This window comes from Caenorhabditis briggsae (assembly GCF_000004555.2).
Source record: "Caenorhabditis briggsae complete genome, chrI, whole genome shotgun sequence".
NCBI lineage: Eukaryota > Metazoa > Nematoda > Chromadorea > Rhabditida > Rhabditidae > Caenorhabditis > Caenorhabditis briggsae.
The window spans coordinates 9,758,047-9,776,030 of record NC_013489.2 but is presented as its reverse complement, the minus strand read 5'-3'; the positions used below and the strand labels follow the sequence as shown (position 1 = coordinate 9,776,030).

Genomic DNA, 17,984 nt, shown 5'->3' with positions numbered 1-17,984 from the left:
CGAAAAATATTGAAAAAAAAACGTGTCGGCCTAATGCATATGATTGTCAGTCAACAAGCGCCGGCAGCCAAATGAGAATTTTTGAAAAATTTACTGGGGCGCGCTTTCTGACCCCCTCGCCTGAACCCACGTGTATACTATCATTTTCAGCAACTTTTTTTCAGCTACTTGTGTTTTCATGAATCGAGGTGCGGAAGGACACGAAATCTATGGTGCACCTGGTTTTTATTCCGACGATATATGCGATCTCACTGGAATTTGCACTCCGGATTCTGAAGAAGATGAGAATGGAGTTATTCGGTTTTCTATATTTCTTATTCCAATTTTCATGTGGTTTATTTATCAATAAATTATCTCTTCAAAAAGTTGTTTGATTTCTAGGTTAACCAGTTACCGTAAGACCTGTAATAGAAGGGACTCCCAAGCTGTCAAGTTTGAGCTCCATTAACTCAATTCCTTTCCAAGATATCAAAAATGTGTTAACTGAGAAAACATTCTCGATATTACGATGAACACTTTATCAATTGCCAACTATTTTATATCTTCGACAGGAATCGAGAATCTCGATTCGAGATAAATAGACTCAAAGTTTCAAGTTAGGAACCCCTTCTATTACAGGTCTTACGGTAACTAGCAAAATTGAAGTTTTCGATTTTTTTTTCAGGTTAACTTTAAGTTCTATTTTGAACGTGATCTCTATTTTCAACATTTTTCTATGAATCCAGCTCTTGACTCCCAGCTAATAATCTTAGTTCTAGCTCTGTCTATAGCAATGAAAATTATTCTGTTGACTTTGATTTTCTATCTAATTGCTTGTTTTGATAGTCGAAAATTGACAACTGAAGAAAATGAGAAATGATTAGAACACTGTGGAATAACTGTGAAACGTAGGCAGCCCCTTCTTTTCTTCTCTGAAATTGGAAAATTTCAGCCAAAGTGTTCAGAGGTACAGCGGTGAAGAAAAATGAAGCTCCATGGACAGTGATGGTTCACACTTTGAAATCAGATGGTTCTTCACATTGTTCAGGAACAGTCATCTCTCCAAGACATATTCTAACTGCAACACATTGTTCTGCGAATGGAAATAAAAAAGAATAGATTGAGACAGATGTCAACTTTCCTGTGAAAAAAGAAGATTGCAGCAATGGAGAGTTAGTTTTTTTTCCGGTTACTGTAGTTTTTTATTTTATTTTCGGGTGTAGACATCTAATCGTAACTGAAGTGAAAGCGAGTAAAGTAACCGTATTGAGCAGAAATGAAACAACTATTGGGAGATCCAAGTTTGTAGGTTTTTTAAGAATCTAATTTTTTAACCCATTTTCTCCAGCGTTACATGATTCAATTTTGCCGAAAAATTCTGGATGACTTTTATATCTACCAAACTCCTGATGATTTTATGATTGTCGAGTTGGCAGAAGACTTGGATTATACTTCTGAAATCCAACCGGCATGCTTTGCAAGTTAGAGATTTCTTTTTTGTTTGAAAAAAGTTTTTTTACACAGGAGATATCAATGATAATGCACTCGGGACCGATCTTGATTTCTTTGGATATGGAGATAACCGTAATCTTTAACTTTTTCTAAGAAAATCTGCAATTATTTATAATTCCAGCGCCAGCGCATCTTCCTCAAACTCATTGTCAAAACATCGACTGTTATATCATAAGGCTAAGGTTCACTATTGAAAACTTTATTGCTTACAATAGTTCAAAATTTAGGTGGCAGAATACACCTCGGACGGTGTGGTGCTTCGTATGGAGTCGAGACTTTTCACAGCAAAAAGTTTCAATCATAAAACGACTATTTGTTCGGTAACACAATGTTTCAAATAAGAACACAATTAAAGTTGTTTAGGGTGATTCTGGCGGTGGAGCAATTACTAAAATTGATGGTTGGAATACGGTAGTTGGAGTGGCCGTGAGCGGTTAAAATCAAAGAATGGTAGAATATGACCAAAAAAATATTTCAGGTTCGTGTGCGAAAATGGTGAGAGGGAAGGATGCACTTTAGATTTATGCTTCTGCTGGATTCTATGCTGATGAAGTTTGTGAATTAACTGGAATATGCACTCCGCCACGTCGACCGGCTGAAAAGGAATCGCACATCGAAATTGTGGTGGTTCTGATTTTTCTGTATATTGTGTACATCGAATAAAGTATTCACCTGTTTTATGCACTGATTTATGCACTTTTGCCCATTCATTTTTTATAGTTCTCTTAAAAAATTGCAGTGATACAATTAGCGTTCAGGAAGTTCTAAAAAATATATAGGGTTTCTTATCCAGAATATCTAAAGTACCGGTCGATAAGATACACAAAAATTATTTTTTTTGTGGATTTTAGGCCATTCTGAAAACTTTCAACAGTCTGGAGCTCGTTTGCACTTGGGTTCAAGCGCCGGAGGAGCGGCAAACGGACTGGTAATAAATATTAGGTTGGCCCATAAGTTTCTTTCGATTTCGAATGCTAAACTTTGAAAATTCATATCTGTTCAGTGGGACTATATTTCTTGGTGGATGTTTTTTTGTTAGATAGAGTATCTCATGGACTTTCTGTGCACATTTTGTCTTATTCCTCCTTCTCATCGTTCGCGAGGATGCTGCTTGCTTTCGGTCTTTACCGTCAAATCTTTCAAAATGTCATTTTGTTTTTATTCCTTCCTGATAAGAAATAGATGAAGAGGGATCTCTTACTACTCCTACCCTCAAGCATGGGGCCGCGCGACATCGCCTGTCACAAGAGGCATCAGCCAAAAACCAATGTCATTTGGCTGGACCATTCTTTTGCCCCCATAGTATTTTCCGGACCTTGCCCTTTCGGATGAATAGTCGTTTTAGGCTCTAAAGAACCATCTTGATAGAAAAGACTTTGATTGAAAAGACGACTTCAAATATGAGTTCACTCCCTCTTCCAATCGCAGCCCTCCTCGATCTGGGCCGATGGAATCAAGAAATTACCGGAGCTTTGCCAGACAACTACCGATGCTCATGGACATTTTTCATTAATTTAGCTTCCTCCGCTCTGAGAAAAATTTGATCGAAAATTTTACCAAAATCGAAAGAAACTTATGGACCAGCCTAATAAATGGACAATAATCGAAATTTTAATTAGTTTTTCAATTTGAAAGTTTTTTAAAAGGGAGGAGCTAAGCGACGAACTCGCGCGCGTCGTAGGCGCACTAGCCAGGCTGGTTCGACTATAAAGAATAAAAACCAAAAAAAACACAGAATCTTTATTCGGGGAAAAATTCTAGTTTTCTTTTTCACTCCGACGGGGCTCCAGGCTGATTCCGAATTGTATGACGAAGTGGAACTGACTTTCTTGTCTTTGGTGGATCCTCTCTGGTGGTTCTTTTTGCACTGTTCCGCTCTTTTCGATTCGCTGTTTTCTTTTTTTGCATCTCTCCATTTCTTGATTTATTCCGATTCTTCTCCGATGACCCATCCTGTTCTTGCTCCTCGTTCACCACAACTTCCATCTCCAGACTTGTGTTCTGAAAATTTTGTTGTGTTTCAGAAACTTCATATAAATTTTCTTGATAAAGTGTGAAACGATGCTTCGTCTGATATGAAACAAATGAATAAGAAAAAACCTACCGGCAATTGAGTTCTCGAGACTCCTTTCAGATTATTAATCTGCATTCGTTTCAGATCCGACTGTTGAATAGGGACAAGAGCAGCAACAAGTTGTTCTAGAACTTTCTGAAAATCCGGTCGATCGTCCGGTTTTCTTGTCCAAATCGAGCTGAGAACCGCTTGCATACTCGGTAATTTTGTACGATTTTCAATTGTTGGCATATTGGCTCTCTTGATTTTTCGAATGATTGCAGTGTCTTCTTCTCCATTAAATAGTTTTGCTCCATTGTTGTAGACTTCGAAGATAACCACTCCAAATGCCCAGACGTCGGTTTTGATTGAGAATTCTGATTCACGCTGAATGCATTCTGGAGCCAACCATCTGGAAAACAAATTTTTTCAAAATAGATTCCAGACGTCAACTTACGCAAGTGGTGCTTCTTTGAGAGCCTCTTTGAACGCCGTCTGATTCTTTTCCAAAGTTTTACTCAATCCGAAATCCGCAATTTTAACGTTGCCTTCGGAAGAAATCAAGCAGTTTCTGGATGCCAGGTCACGATGAACACACTTTTGGTAATGGAGATATCTCATGCCACGAGCTGCGTCAATAAGAAGAATCTGTCTTTCGAACTCCTCCATATCCTTTCCAAACTTTTTCAGAGCATCTTCCAGACTTCCACCAGCACAGAATTCCATACAGACCATGAATGGAGGAAGATCACAGGCGAGGCCGTAGAGCTATAAAAAAGTATTTTCAAGCCGAAAATTGTAAATATAATTTTTACCAAAATAACGTTTGCATGCTTATAATTCATCATAATTCTTGCTTCTGCAAACAACAAATTTCTGGTTTCCATCAGTGCCGCCGATTCTTTATCCGTATCCTTTGACACCTTGATTGCCACATCCTTCACCTCTCCATCCTTTTTCACCAGCTTTCCTTTGTAAACAATACAGAAATTTCCAGATCCAAGTTTTCCAGAATCATCATATCGGACTTGATTGTGTCTCAACTGCCACGGAGGTCGTTTCAATGGTCTTCCCAATCGGATTTTGCATGCGAGACGATGATGTTGATAGTATTCAATCATTTCCTCGAGCGTCGGAAAAGGTTTCGATTCGACAGTCACCGATTTTCCATTTTCTTTATTATCTTTGAATTCTTGAATTAGATAATACTCTCCTGATCGACAATCGATGAGATAATGATGAATACAATCGACTTCTCCAACTCCAACTTTCACCGACAAAAACAATCCAAGAGCAACTTCAGATCGTAAGAATGATGATCGGACAAGGAACGTTCCAGGACCCGAATCCTTCATTAACCTCCTAAAAATTTCAGATTCTTCCTCAAATCTTCAAATACGAAAAACTTACGCTACTTCCTCCTTTTTCTGTACTCCATGATAGCATTTCAAATGATGTACTCGGAACTTTTCATTAGTTCCAGTCTTCTCCTGTTTTTCTTGAGATTTTTCACATCCCTCTCCTCTTCGCATTTTTAATGGAATCAATTCTTTGTTTGCAACGGTAGAAACAATTGCGAACTGCGAATTTCACCGAGAGAAGTTCGGTTAATTTTAAGAATAAATATTTTTTCGTGGAGAAGAAAGATAATGTGATCGAAGAACCAAACAAAGTTTGTGGTTTTAAAACCACATTGGTCTTCAAAAAAAAAGCGTTTCTGCACTTTTAATTAAAAACGAAGATAACGTGGAAAATTGTGTTACTGTAGAGCATGCGATTTGAACAAAATAATCAACTGACAGTATATGTTAATTCTGAATTGACAGGTTTTTAGAAGTCAAATTCAGTAAAGAACCCTCGGAAAATTGAAAAATTAGAAATTCAGAGTTTTAAAGATTCCTAATTCGGAAAACCCAGTTTCGGGTTCTTTCAAAATTTCGTAAAACCTCTAATAAAAAGCCCCCTCCCCACACTGTCAAGTTTGAGGTAATTTTTCTTAGCTCCCATGTAATATACCAAAAATGTGTAAACTAAAGAAATGTTGGTGATATTATGATGAACAATTTATCAGTTGACAACTTTCTTATATCTTTGACAGGAACCGAGATAAATTGGCTCAAAATTAAAACTCCAGACGCCCTTCTATTACAGGTTCTACGGTATATCGAAAATAAATATAGCCAGAATTTTGATAAATTCGGATATAAATGAATTCAAAAAGTGAGAAGTTAGGAAATTTTAATTTTCGAATTCAGAAAAGTGTTTCAAATATTCGAAATTCTGAGTGTCAGAAATTTTGGAATTTTGAAATATCAGAAATCGAGAAATTCGAAAATCGAGAAATTGAGAAAATCCAAACTCGGAGATTTAGATTCGAAATTTCAGCAACTCGAAAACTGAATTCACTAAATTAAATTCTAAAATTTAGCTTAAGGTAAAATCTGAATTTTGAAATTTCAGAGTTTTTAAATTTACAATTTTTCAGATTCTCCAAATCTAGATTTCTGGGTTTTCGATATTTTGGATTTATAGGCGGAATTTCGTGAAATCAGTAAGTTCATCAAAAGAAGAATAATTTCAAATCTCTAGAATTTCTTAAAGCCCTCTTTTTCCTGAGATAATTTTCAAAAGTTGTTTTCTTCCCTAGAGGTTGTTGTCCAGTTTCCCGGGTTTCCCCTGTTACTAACTAAATACGAACAACAAAGACCCCCGACACCTTATTATTGGAAAACTCAAAAAAATCTCTGTTTTTTCTTTTTCCAAAAAACCCCTTTCATCTCGTCTCTTTTAGCCCATTTCCCTTCTTTCAAAAGTCATCTTCCTCACTTTTTTCTTATTCTTCTTCATCCTCCAAAAAGCTTTTTTTCTTGAAAAAAAAAGAGTATCAGCAGCACTCTCACACGCCCATTCCGAAAGTAATAATTCTTTTTACTTTTTCCCCTTTTTCCTTCCCCAATATTTCTTTTTTCTTTTTTACTTTTGTTTCCATGCCAACCCACTCTTTCTCAGCTCTTTTTCGCAACAAATGTGCTTTATCCGTCGGTTTTCCTCCTTTTCTTCTTCTTATTCTTATTCCTTCTTTTTCTCTCATTTTTCTTCTTCTTCACCATTTTTGATTACGTCATCAAGCAGGGAGAAAATAGAGAAGAAGTTCATTTTTAGTTTTCCAGGTTTTCATAGTTTCGTGCGAAAAACTGATTAGATGATAGACTATTTTCCTGTTTTGAATGAACATTTGAGATTTCCGAAATTTTCTACTGAAATGTTGAAGTCTTACTTATAGAATGACTGTTCAACAAGAGTTTTCATTAACGCCTTCAGTGTCTACAACGAATCCTAAAAATGTGTTATCATCAGAATGTGGATAAAATGTTCAATGTTGTCGAAGATCCAATCCATGTCCTCCCCATGGTTTTCGTTGAGAATATGGAACACAAAGTTTTCGTTTATATTGAAGGAAATACGTTTTAGTTGTGAATACTGCATGAGTTCCAAAACTATCAAGTATTCGGATTCGACATCTGAAAAACATGAAAATCTAGTTTTCCAATCAAATCTTTCAGAGTAAATCCAACCTGTTGTTCTACAAAAACTGTCGGTGGTACTGTCTAAAAATGTTCAATCCCATAATATCCGTAAAAGATATCCATTTGTTGACGGGTCCCATTCACATACTGACAAGGTCCTCTTTCCTTATACTTCCATAGAATACTGCAAACTTTTTTTTGGTTCATTTTTAGCTTCTGCTTTTCTACGGGGTGGCGAACAGACAAATAAAAACCGGTTAATCTTTAGACATAGGTATCTTGGAAGCACAAAAACTCTTAGGTATAATTTTACGTTTCATTCAAAGCAACTGAAATTTTCAAAGCAATTTCTCAAATCTATTGTTATGATTGCTCAAAGATGAATGGTTTCTTGCATGCCGATGTGATTTCCATGAGTTGAAGCAATTTTGATAAGCGTCAACTCAGCTCAAAGTTAATTAAATAATTTGAAACTACGCCAGTTTACTGATGAATTATTTGAGTTTTAGCGCTCCATATTTCAGCCCAATACAACGCTTTGCTCAGATTTTATGATCCTAATTATGCGACGCGCTGTAATGAAGGCAACTCAGGTTATTAGCTCTAATTTTCCAAAGTGATCTGATTTTCTATTTGCCAATTCTCATTTTTCAAAAAGAATACTTTTGAAAATCGACAAAGATTCTATCTTTCCATGTTCGTGTTCCAGTATTCTATGCGTATACGAATCCCTAATTCATGTTCGAGTTTCAAGTTTCGTGCCAAGACCCGAATACTTTTACTCACTCACTCTCTCTCTCTCTCTATACCTATTCTTCTCAGGTCTCTATCCAGAATCTGCTTCTTGGTCTGCTTCTACTTCTTTCACTTTTCTCTTTCGTGTCGTTGCACTGTTTGCTCAGAGAGTCTATCATGCGCTCTCTATATTTCGAATCTCTGCGTCTCTTCATCTTTAATTATCTCTTTGTTTCTAAATTCTCCCACAGAAGAAGCACTTCATTTTTTGTGTCATCTTGGGAGCACAGACATGCTCTCTTGCTCTTCCCCTCCGATCCTCTTAGAGTCGTTGATATTGATATCTGTCCAGAGAAAAATAGATATGGATAAGCTTCCGTTTAGTGTCCAGCAACCACTTCACTTCAACCATACGGAACATGTTTTTTGTCGGGTTTCCTTGTCGATTTCTGTTAATTTTGTGGTTAGCTTTTATTTTTAAATTGGATTGAAACGGAAAAAATTACTGTACTTCCATCATTTAAAAATATGATTCTTCTCATCTGAACCTCTATTTCAAAACTATGTTCTTCCATGACTCACTATTCAATTATAGATGAATCAGCATAACTGGATGACACACTTTTTGGAATTCAACCGATTTTTTACTAGAAGTTTTTAGTACTATTTTGCCTTAAATTTTTTTATTCGAAAAACGGTTCTCTATTTTAGTTGGTTTAACTTTCTTGTCATATTGACCTCTTTTATGTTAATTCAGTCAAACTGAATATGTTGCTTATTTTTTTTTATTAATCGAATTTAGGAATTTAATATTTTTAGAATTTATTTTCAGGCTGAAAAAAGTCAAACGTTCAGATTTTTAATAACTCAATTTTTTCCAAATTTCCAAATTTCGAAAATTTCCGCTTTTCCGGGTCTTTCGCATTTTTACTATTTTTTTCGAATTCTTGGAGTTTTAGGTTCTTGGGAAAAAAGTAAATTCTATTTTTCGAAATTCTAGTTTTTGTGTTTTCGAATTCTATATTTTTTTAAATCCCAGGCACTAAAAATATTCATGAAACCTGTAATAGAAGGGCACCCGCACTGTCAAGTTTGAGCTCAATTATCTCAATTCCTATACAAGATATCAAAAATGTGTCAACTGATAAAATATTTGTGATATAAAGATACTTTTTATCAGTTGATAACTTTCTCATATCTTTCACAATAACCGAGAAAAATTGGCTCAAAGTTAAAGGCTAAGTGCTCTCCTATTACAGGTTTTTCGGTTGTTTCAGTATGCACCAAGTCAAAAATAAAAATCGTTTTGTTTATAGTTCTGAATGGTTTTCCATTTTCGGTTCTCTATTTTTCTCAAATTTTAAAGTATTTGTGGATGATTAGGTTTTTTGAAAATGTTTAAAAATTCAAAATTTCTGAGACCTAATTTTGGAATTTTGGAATTTCGAATTTTTCTTTCATGACTTTCAATTAAAAAATAAAGAACATTTTCTAAAAATTGAAAAAGCCACCAGCTCGCTCCTCGAGCTTAATACTATATAATCCCTTATTCAATTATAGATAATGAATGGGTGTTTCTGAACTGATAAGCTTTGGTATCTCTCCCCCTTTTCTCACCTTTTTCTCCATCCAAATCCTTATTTCACTCCTCTTCTTCTTCAGTATAGTTTTCCCTAATACTTTTCTTCGTTTTCACTCGTTTTCCATGTTGCCTTCCAAACACATGCGCGTATACATATTGAACAAACAACCCCGAAAAGCACATCAACAGTCTCTCTTGTCTATCTGCGTCTCCCTATTTTTTATGGAAAACTAAAAATGTGTGACTGAATTTTGTTGAAATTTTCTTCCACAATTTTTCTTATCACCCCTCAACACTCTCCGATTCTCCATCTCTCTGGACTATTTTCATTCGTACATCTATGTCCCGTCACAATGCATCATCACATTCCTCCAGAAACTCAAATTCGCGCCAGAGAGTCTCTCAAAAAGCCGCCGCCATGCGCGGTTCTAATGGATATCCGCAACGTGGAATTTATGATAACCTCAGCAATCAGTCAACTAGTGGAGGACATGGACAAATGATTATTAATATGAAAACTACAGTAACCACAAGTGGAGGGCAGCATAATGGGTTAGTGGTACACAGTGCAATCCAGTCAGCGAGTCCAAGTACAAGTCAGAGTTCATGGATGTCTCCGTATTCTGAATCTCCATCCCGAAGGCTGGAAGAAGGATTCGATTTGACGAGATCCACTACTTCTCTTCATGTTAGTCTCCTTCTGAATCCTATTTTCATCTTGTTCATATTCAGAGACAATCTCCTCTTCCAATTCAAATGGTACCAAGTACATCCCGTGAAACATTAATTTCAGTTGGAAGAGAAGGACCATCGAAACGAGAAAATGGACATCATCTAGCTCCTCTTCCGAAGCCTCCATCTCCTCCACCATCACCCATTTATTCGTTTAAAGTGAGTTGATTTTTTAAAAAGAAAATACTGAACTTCCTCTATTACTAGCCCACCAAAACCGTCAACTTTGAGCTCAGTTATCTCGATTCCGGTGAAAGATATCAAAAAATTGTCAACTGGGAAAATATTAATGACCAGCAAGCTGGTGCGCCTTCGGCGCGATTTAACCTAGTTTTTTTCTTCGTCGCTTAGCTCATTTTTCCGAAAGGGTCACGTAAATCTATGTTTATTTTTCAAGTATTTCAAAAGTTGACAGACTGACATCGGGACAGACAGACGCCTCTAGCGTTTTATATATAAGGGAGATAATGTCAAAGATAGTTTTTTAATTGACCACTTTTCTATATATTCTATAGGAATCGAGATAGTTGAGCACAAAGTTGATGGTTTGAGTGAGCTTCAAGAGGAGATAAAGGAAAAATAGACTGATATTGACCAAAAAGTTATTTAAATTGGCCATCGGAAATGTCCATAATGAAAAAATCCTGAAGTTTTACTGATGATGTCTTGTCAGACAAATTCTGAAAACCAAAAAAATTATTTTAAAGATTTCATTAGGATCAGTTTCCAGTTTTTTCAAATAGCTTTTCCATGACAACGATCGAATTCTTGCTAAACTTGCAGACTATTCTGATCGAAAGCTGGAAAGAACTTGCAGAACTTTTTTTATTAGATGGAAGTGAAGAAAAAAATATATCCTATTTCGAAAATCCGTTTTGGGCTAAACCTATTTGGGCTGTCTGGACCTTTATAGTCTGTTGAAATCTGATTTTCTTTTATAATTAGAAAAACCTAATTTCTTATTGTTATTTTTACTAGTTTTAGATAGTTGTCAATGAAAAAAAAATACAAACCTTTCCTTCATGACGTTTTTTCAAGATAAAAACAGTAACTTATTTTCTTTACTAGAAGCCCAGAAGAACCGTCTACTTTGAGATCAATTATCTCGATTCCTGTGCGAGATATGAAAACCTTGTCCACTGATAAAATATTTGTGATATCATGATAAATAATTTACCAGTTTACCTCTTTTTTATATCTTTTAAATGAATCAAGATTATTGAGCTCAATTTGGGTGGGCTTCTAATACAGGAAATAAAATATCTAAACAACTAGGGACCATATCTATCGAAACAGGTATGAGCACTTTTTGAAACCGAAATCATTTTTGAGATCATTCGAAAGTCAAAGTAACGCAGCCAATATCTGATTTTTATTTATTCCAGGGTCGTGATTCACCACCAGACGAGTTCATCCAACCAACGAAGCTTGTGTTAAACGTCTTCCGTCCGGTGAGTCATCCGTTTTTCCAAGAGACTGCAAAATTCAAAAATGTGAAACAGTGCGAGACATTTCGCGCATCACTGTCAATATTTGCATTCGATCTTCTTCTTACATTTTTGGTTTTCGAGGGATTCTTGCCAGAAACCTATCCCTTGCCTACCCTTGTGACAAGTAGTAGCCAACGGTGAAGAAAAATAGAGAGGAGGTGCCAAAAGCGGTGAAAGTAAACACGGAGGGAATTCGATACGTAGAAGGGTTGGGAAACAGAGTGTATAAATATGACACCGACCTGAAAAAAAGAGACACAAACATCACAAAACTCTTTTTCTTGCTCGTTTTTTGGTGGTTTTCATTTGTTTTTGGATCCACAGAAAAGACACAAAAAGTTTTGGCTCTGTTTCGTTGGCAAACCCCTGACAAAAGTGATGTTGTCTACTACTAGATATTATTATGAAAGAAACCTTATTGAAGAATCGGTAAGACTCTGTAGATGTAGGCAAACGTATTACCGTATTTCCTCTAATAGGAGCCCCTCCCAAACTGTCAACTTTGAGCTTAATTATCTCATTCCCTGTGAAAGATATTAAAAAGTGATTAACTAACAACATATTTTTGAAATTATCATTAATATTTTTTTAGGAAACAGGAAATGAGATATATGAACTCAAAATTGATAATTTGGGTGGGCATCTATTAGAGGAACTACGATTGTCTTGAATTTTAAATAAAAAAGAGACTTTGTATGCCAGTAAGTATATATGGGTTTTAGCAAATTTACCCGTTATCTTTCGGTCATTTGAGTAATTTATATCACCGAACCGTTTCATTCACATAACCATGCCAATTGGCTCCGCCCCTTTCCTGATAAGAGTTAGCTGTGTTATAATACTTTATAGGTGTTTTTTATTGTATTTCTGTGTATAAAGAGTGAAAAAGAGCATGAAAAAACAAGATAAATTTTGAAAAAAAGATAATTCAAAAAAAAAAACAAGAGAGACGAAAATAAAGAAAATTCGAGAGAGGTTTGAATGAATATTTCAAAAAATTTTTGACAAAATTGCTGTTACAATGTTCGATCTTTGATTCTCAAAAACATTTTAAATTCAACTTTTCTTGTCAAAATGACATATTTAACCCATATACACCTTCTAGAACATCATCTTTCCCACAAGGCAACGTAGGCTCCGCCCCTTCACACAGAAACAAGAAAAAAAAGTGACGCGCGGAACCCGGGAGATGTCGGCTGCTGTCTAGGGGGTCCCTATATAAACAGATGACCTATTTAAGAATTCGTTGTTCCGAGAACATATACTAAAATTGGAACAATACAGAGAAGAATAGCATGGCCCCTGCGCAAGGATGACACGCAAATTCGTGAAGCGTTCCAAATTTTTTGACCGATTTTGTATGTCCTGATAACAAGTTGAAGTCCAGTTTTGTTGGGATTGTGCTAACTAGGATTTCCATATTAATTTCAGTTATTTCACCTCGTCAAATTTTCAGAAACATCATGAACCTGCCTGGCAAACTCCAATATCCCGATCACAGGTTAACATTGAACCCTCATCTGGAGGTATTCAGTTATCGAAAAGGAATGCTCTCCTGAATGACGCCGTTACCACAACAACAACAGTTGAAGTCTTTCGTGCTCCATTAGATGGAGACACCTCAATGATCTCTTTGACGCCCGCCCCGTTCGGTGGAGCGCCTTTGCTTGTTAGAGCTCATGGGGCGCCATATGAACAGTGGAATGATAGAAAAGTACAGACGATGATGACTGATGAAGATAGAAGAGATTTAAGAAAGGAAGTTCAGTGGAAGGAAAGATTGATTGAGGAGAGTGATCGAAGGTATCGGGATAATGGAAGTGAATTCTACGATGAAATACAAGACCCACCCCAGTACATCCACCACGATTACCGACCCAAACAAGTGTTCCAGCCGGTCACCCATCCAATTATTATGACTGGTTCCAGGGATGATTTGAGGTTTTTTTAATGAACACTGTACTTTTCTCTAATTTGATTTCAGATCCCAACCACCTCCATATCCCGCTCCATTGAGTCCTCTTTATATCGTTCCGGATCGTCATAGAAGTGTAGCGAACTCAGTTTCTCCTGGACAATGGTCCAGAAGAAGTAATGGTTATGTGGAGAGAGATGAGAGACGGAGAGATGAGAGAAGGGATGAGCCAAGGGATGAATACCATCGGAGAGAAAATGAACTAAATCAGAATAGGGAAAGGTTTGTGGGAATATCCTAATTTACTGAACACCATTCGATAACAAAGACTACAAAACCAATTTCAGGGTTTTCAAATACGCTTTCTTTGATAGAACACCCCCTGAAACTCGAAATATTCGTTAAAAAATTTTTGAAAAAAAAACAAATGTTGGATTTTTCTGATTTCAGATTGTGTCCTATCAAGAAAAAAACGTATTTGAAAACCCTTAATTTGTTTTTTTTTAGTCTAAAATTCATCCATCCGCCTGTATTCCCAAGTTTTCGAAATGTCCGATTTCGAAATGAATGGTTTCGAAGTGTAGCGGGTTCGAAGTGACGCGGAGCCCATGTTTTACAAGGATGCAAATTTCTGAGATTCCTAGAACTCTCTTACCGTAATCTTAACCAATTCCAGATACCACCACCGTCGTTCAAAGTCTTCAACTCGTGACGATGCTTCTGTCAGTCAACGTTCACTCCGTCATCGTAGCATGTCTCCAGCATCTCGTCGTTCCTTCGCCACCACACTTGGTGGATCTCAAGAGTTCGTAATCCCCGCCCACTCACCGATCGGCAGCACTCTGATGCTGGCAAGTTCAGATCCAAATGAGTTGCCTGGCCGACCGGCGAGTGCTAAAAGTCAAGAGATATTTGCGTTGTATCAGACTAGAGATGCTATGAATCGCATTGTGGATCAGTTGTGAATAATCGTAGTTTGTGCATGTTTAGATTTTTTTAGAATTCAAGATTACGGTAGTTTTGTCTGCACCTTATCTTGTGCCACTGGTAGATGCTATCGTAATTTTTGTAAACTTCTTCTAATTTTGTATGTAGCAAGTACGCTCCATTAAAAAAACAACCGTTTTATGTCTTCTACCCGTGATTGTGTATTGAATTTCACTAATTTCTATTCTAGGTCTAAAAAAATGAGAGATGTGGGTCCCGAAACGAAAAATACAGGAGTCAAAAATCGTTTTAAAATTTTTGTTTTCATTTTCAGGTTACTGTACTGTTCGTTTCTTTCACTACTCTCTCTCATTTTTCAGACCTATATATTATCTTTCTCTTTTCTTTTTCAAATTTTACTCAGGCTCTGTCTATTTTCTCTATTATTTTGTGCATTTTTGAATATGTAATAAAGCATGTATGACTGATAAATGGATATGGTGGTTGGTGCCAAATGATATTAGATGTGCATGGAAAACGAAAAAGTACCGGTCAATATACAAAAACTATTTCAGTTGATTTTCAGCCATTTTGACCATTTTCGGAAGTCTGGATCTCTGCTGTCCAATTTCCGATCATTTTGAAAATTATGAAGGGTGTAAAACAAACCTAAATTGAAAACTTTGCATCTATTTAATTTTTTGAAAATTCCTTTTTTTTGGATTTTTGAAAGGCACCTGTTTTTTTTTTCATATTTTCAGTACAAAAATGATGTCTTCCAAAAATCAGCAAATAGCTGAAAAAATAGGAAAATTTCAAAAAATTCTGTAAATGCAAGGTTTACGATCTAGGCCTTACTGGAAACTTAAGTTTGTCAGCCGGGCTCAAGTCTCTTGGAAATGGTCAAAATGAGCAAAAATCAACCGAAAAAAAAGTTTTTGAATATCTTATTGACTGGGACTGTAAGTAATATACTCCATTTCAGAGAAATTTTAATGGAACGAGTCATTGATGAGCTTGAAATGATATCATCTCCTTTGGCCGATTCCGAGGATTCTTTGATTTCTGAAATGTCCACGAGAAATGACGTTGCAAGAGCTTCATGGTTGGAATATCGAGGGATCCGGAGAAGAATTGAAGACGGAAATGAAAGTGATTTTGAAGAAGATGGAGATAGTGATATCTATGGACCACCACCAATACCAGAAAGAGATTATTCCAGGTAGAATCCGAATGTTGTGCAGAGAAAAAGTTACCGTAATCACTGCCCCCAATGCCCCAACTTTGAGTTCATATATCTCGTTTTCTGTAAAAGATATCACAAAGTGACGAAACATTTTTGATGTTATGATAAGCATTTTGTCAGTTGACAACTTTTTTATATTACAAGAACCGAAAAAATTGACTCAAAGTTACAAATTACGGTGGTCGTTCTATTAGAGTGTTTACGGTATTCATTGAAGTTGTTTTTGAGTGAAATTTCAGACCTTCCAAAAACAAGTTCCTGTTTACATTCAGGTAGCACATCCGGGTGAGCCTCGGATCAAAGTTCATTCAAGTGGAACCTATTTTTCCTGGAAACAGGAATCAAATTTTCAAATAATTGGTTGAGCTTCAGTTTTTTGACAAGCCTATTTTTTTCGAATTCCTGAATTGACCGCTTACTTTTATTAACCACTCAGAGCTAGACAGCTTAAAAAACTCTTACCGTAAACCCTGTATTAGAAGGGCCCTCCTAATAAAAGGCCCCTTCAAAAATGTGTTGTTTGAAATTAAATTTTCCAAAAAATTGCTCAATTTTTAAACGAACATTCACCGAATTTCTCGAAAAAAAAATTCGACAAAAAATGACCGCAATAATATGTAGAAATCGTGACTTTGGATCAAAGTAAAAGCCGGCCCTTCTAATACAGCTTTTACGGTAATCTCAACTTTTTAAATTACAGACTGCGATCATATCGGAAAAACGGTGAAGAGTTTTCAATGCGTAGATCAAAAAGCTACGAGAAACCAGGAAGATCACAAACACCGGAGAAAAGATGGTCGAGAAATGCGAGAAGTTTAGTTGATAAATCAAAAAAATCAAATGCAATTTATGCGACTCCAAATCGGAAGAAAAAGATGACATCAAAAGCTAGTGTTGAGCCTCCAATCATCGAGGAATTCTCAGAAGAAATGCCCAGATATGTGAGGCCGTTGAGATCAGAAGAACCTAACAAAGATGAAGTAAAAGAAGAGGAAAAGGAGGAATTGAGTGTGAATCTAGTTCCAGTTATTGATATGAGCACTGAAATTGAGTTTTCATCGAAAGTGGATCGTCAGATTGGAAAGCTTCAGCGAGAAGATTCTCTGACTTCTCTACTCAAAAGACAACTTTCTTCCAAGATGACTCAAGTGAAAATTCGCGATGAGTTACCGGAATACGTGGAACCAAAGGATCCAATTATCAAGGAACTACAAGAATTCTTGAAAATTGAACCAAAGAGTTCGGATGAGAACTCACAGAACTCCACATCGACATCAATTGAGAAAGAGAGAAAAGAAGAAGTGAGCAGATTTTTTGAGCTTTTATTGAAATTTTTTTCAGGAAGAACCCGCAGAACAAGAGAAACCGGTTCAAGCCGATGAACACCGACTGATAGTCAGAGGATGGCAAGAACTTCTGAAGTCTTCATCATCCTCTTCTTCTTCTTCATGCACATCTTCTACAACTGTTTAATATTTATCTTAAGATTCCATCGTTCATTCCGTGGATTACGGTAACCTATGTGAAACTCCCCTTGATCCTTTCCATTTCATAACCTCTTCTTTCATGACAATAAAAAGTTTGAAATGCAAATAAATTTATTCAGTCAGTCAGAAAAATATGAGAGAAGTGTTACTTTTTCTTTCCTCCGGCTCCAGCCAATCCTCCGATGGATCCCATAAGTCCGCCGACTCCAGAGAAGATTCCTCCGAAATCTGGATCGGCAGCTTCGACGAGGGACAAGCACATGAGAGCGACGAGAACGAGAATAAGAAAGAAGGAATTCATGGTTGAAATGTGAAGAAACTGAAGCAGAGGTAGGTTTTTTATACTGGTAGAAAACTCTCAGGATCTAGTGGAATTTTCCGGTTGAATTGGTTTCATTTCCCATTTTCAGATTCTATTCGGGGTGGGAAAAAAAAACAAAAAATGCTGATCATACAATTCAGAGTTTTTAGTTGAGAATATCAAAGCTACGGTTCTTGAAAATTGAAAAAAAACATATTTGCATTGATAAATGTCGATATGGAAGAATTAAATTCAAGTACGTTGGGATCTTCTTTGCTAGTTCTGTACGATACAATTCAATTATTCGGATAAAAAAGATCGATTAAAATTTTTAAAGGTTTTCATAAATGATGTTCGAAAATGTTTGTTTTGTTTTGTTTCGTTTGAGGTGTAGGTCCTTAAAGGTGGTGTGCGGTGAAAAATGTTATCGTTTTGTTTTGTGCAGAAATCCATGTAGATTCCCATAAAAATAAAGAAAAAATTCAAAAAAAAATTCCT

At 36.2% G+C, this 17,984-nt stretch overlaps 5 protein-coding genes across 5 annotated transcripts in view; 3 read left to right on the top strand and 2 right to left on the bottom strand.

Moving 5' to 3' along the window:
- Cbr-try-6 overlaps positions 1 to 2,039 on the top strand; it is a gene marked incomplete at both ends in the record, with an annotated part of 4,075 nt that extends 2,036 nt beyond the window's left edge. The window contains 5 exons of the mRNA XM_045240541.1: positions 165 to 292; positions 1,328 to 1,460; positions 1,504 to 1,563; positions 1,613 to 1,811; positions 1,970 to 2,039. Coding sequence (XP_045094932.1) covers positions 165 to 292; positions 1,328 to 1,460; positions 1,504 to 1,563; positions 1,613 to 1,811; positions 1,970 to 2,039 — 590 coding nt within the window. The remainder of the gene's footprint in view (positions 1 to 164; positions 293 to 1,327; positions 1,461 to 1,503; positions 1,564 to 1,612; positions 1,812 to 1,969) is intronic.
- Positions 2,040 to 3,261: 1,222 nt separating this feature from the next.
- Cbr-kin-24 lies at positions 3,262 to 5,076 on the bottom strand (the record flags this gene model as incomplete). The annotated part of the gene is made up of 5 exons (XM_002640105.1): positions 3,262 to 3,492; positions 3,596 to 3,956; positions 4,002 to 4,312; positions 4,360 to 4,906; positions 4,955 to 5,076. The coding sequence occupies 5 exons, from the start codon at positions 5,074 to 5,076 to the stop codon at positions 3,262 to 3,264; spliced, it is 1,572 nt and encodes a 523-aa protein (XP_002640151.1).
- A 4,730-nt stretch (positions 5,077 to 9,806) lies between these two features.
- Positions 9,807 to 14,490, top strand: CBG12649 (the record flags this gene model as incomplete). Its single annotated transcript, XM_002640104.2, has 6 exons — positions 9,807 to 10,076; positions 10,121 to 10,279; positions 11,506 to 11,571; positions 13,067 to 13,551; positions 13,595 to 13,807; positions 14,202 to 14,490. The coding sequence occupies 6 exons, from the start codon at positions 9,807 to 9,809 to the stop codon at positions 14,488 to 14,490; spliced, it is 1,482 nt and encodes a 493-aa protein (XP_002640150.2).
- Positions 14,491 to 15,447: 957 nt separating this feature from the next.
- CBG12648 lies at positions 15,448 to 17,171 on the top strand (the record flags this gene model as incomplete). Its single annotated transcript, XM_002640103.2, has 3 exons — positions 15,448 to 15,674; positions 16,399 to 16,999; positions 17,040 to 17,171. 3 exons carry the CDS (start codon positions 15,448 to 15,450, stop codon positions 17,169 to 17,171), a joined length of 960 nt encoding a protein of 319 aa, XP_002640149.2.
- Positions 17,172 to 17,330: 159 nt separating this feature from the next.
- Positions 17,331 to 17,486, bottom strand: CBG12647 (the record flags this gene model as incomplete). The annotated part of the gene is made up of 1 exon (XM_002640102.1): positions 17,331 to 17,486. The coding sequence occupies one exon, from the start codon at positions 17,484 to 17,486 to the stop codon at positions 17,331 to 17,333; it is 156 nt and encodes a 51-aa protein (XP_002640148.1).
- Between the last annotated feature and the right edge of the window lie 498 nt (positions 17,487 to 17,984).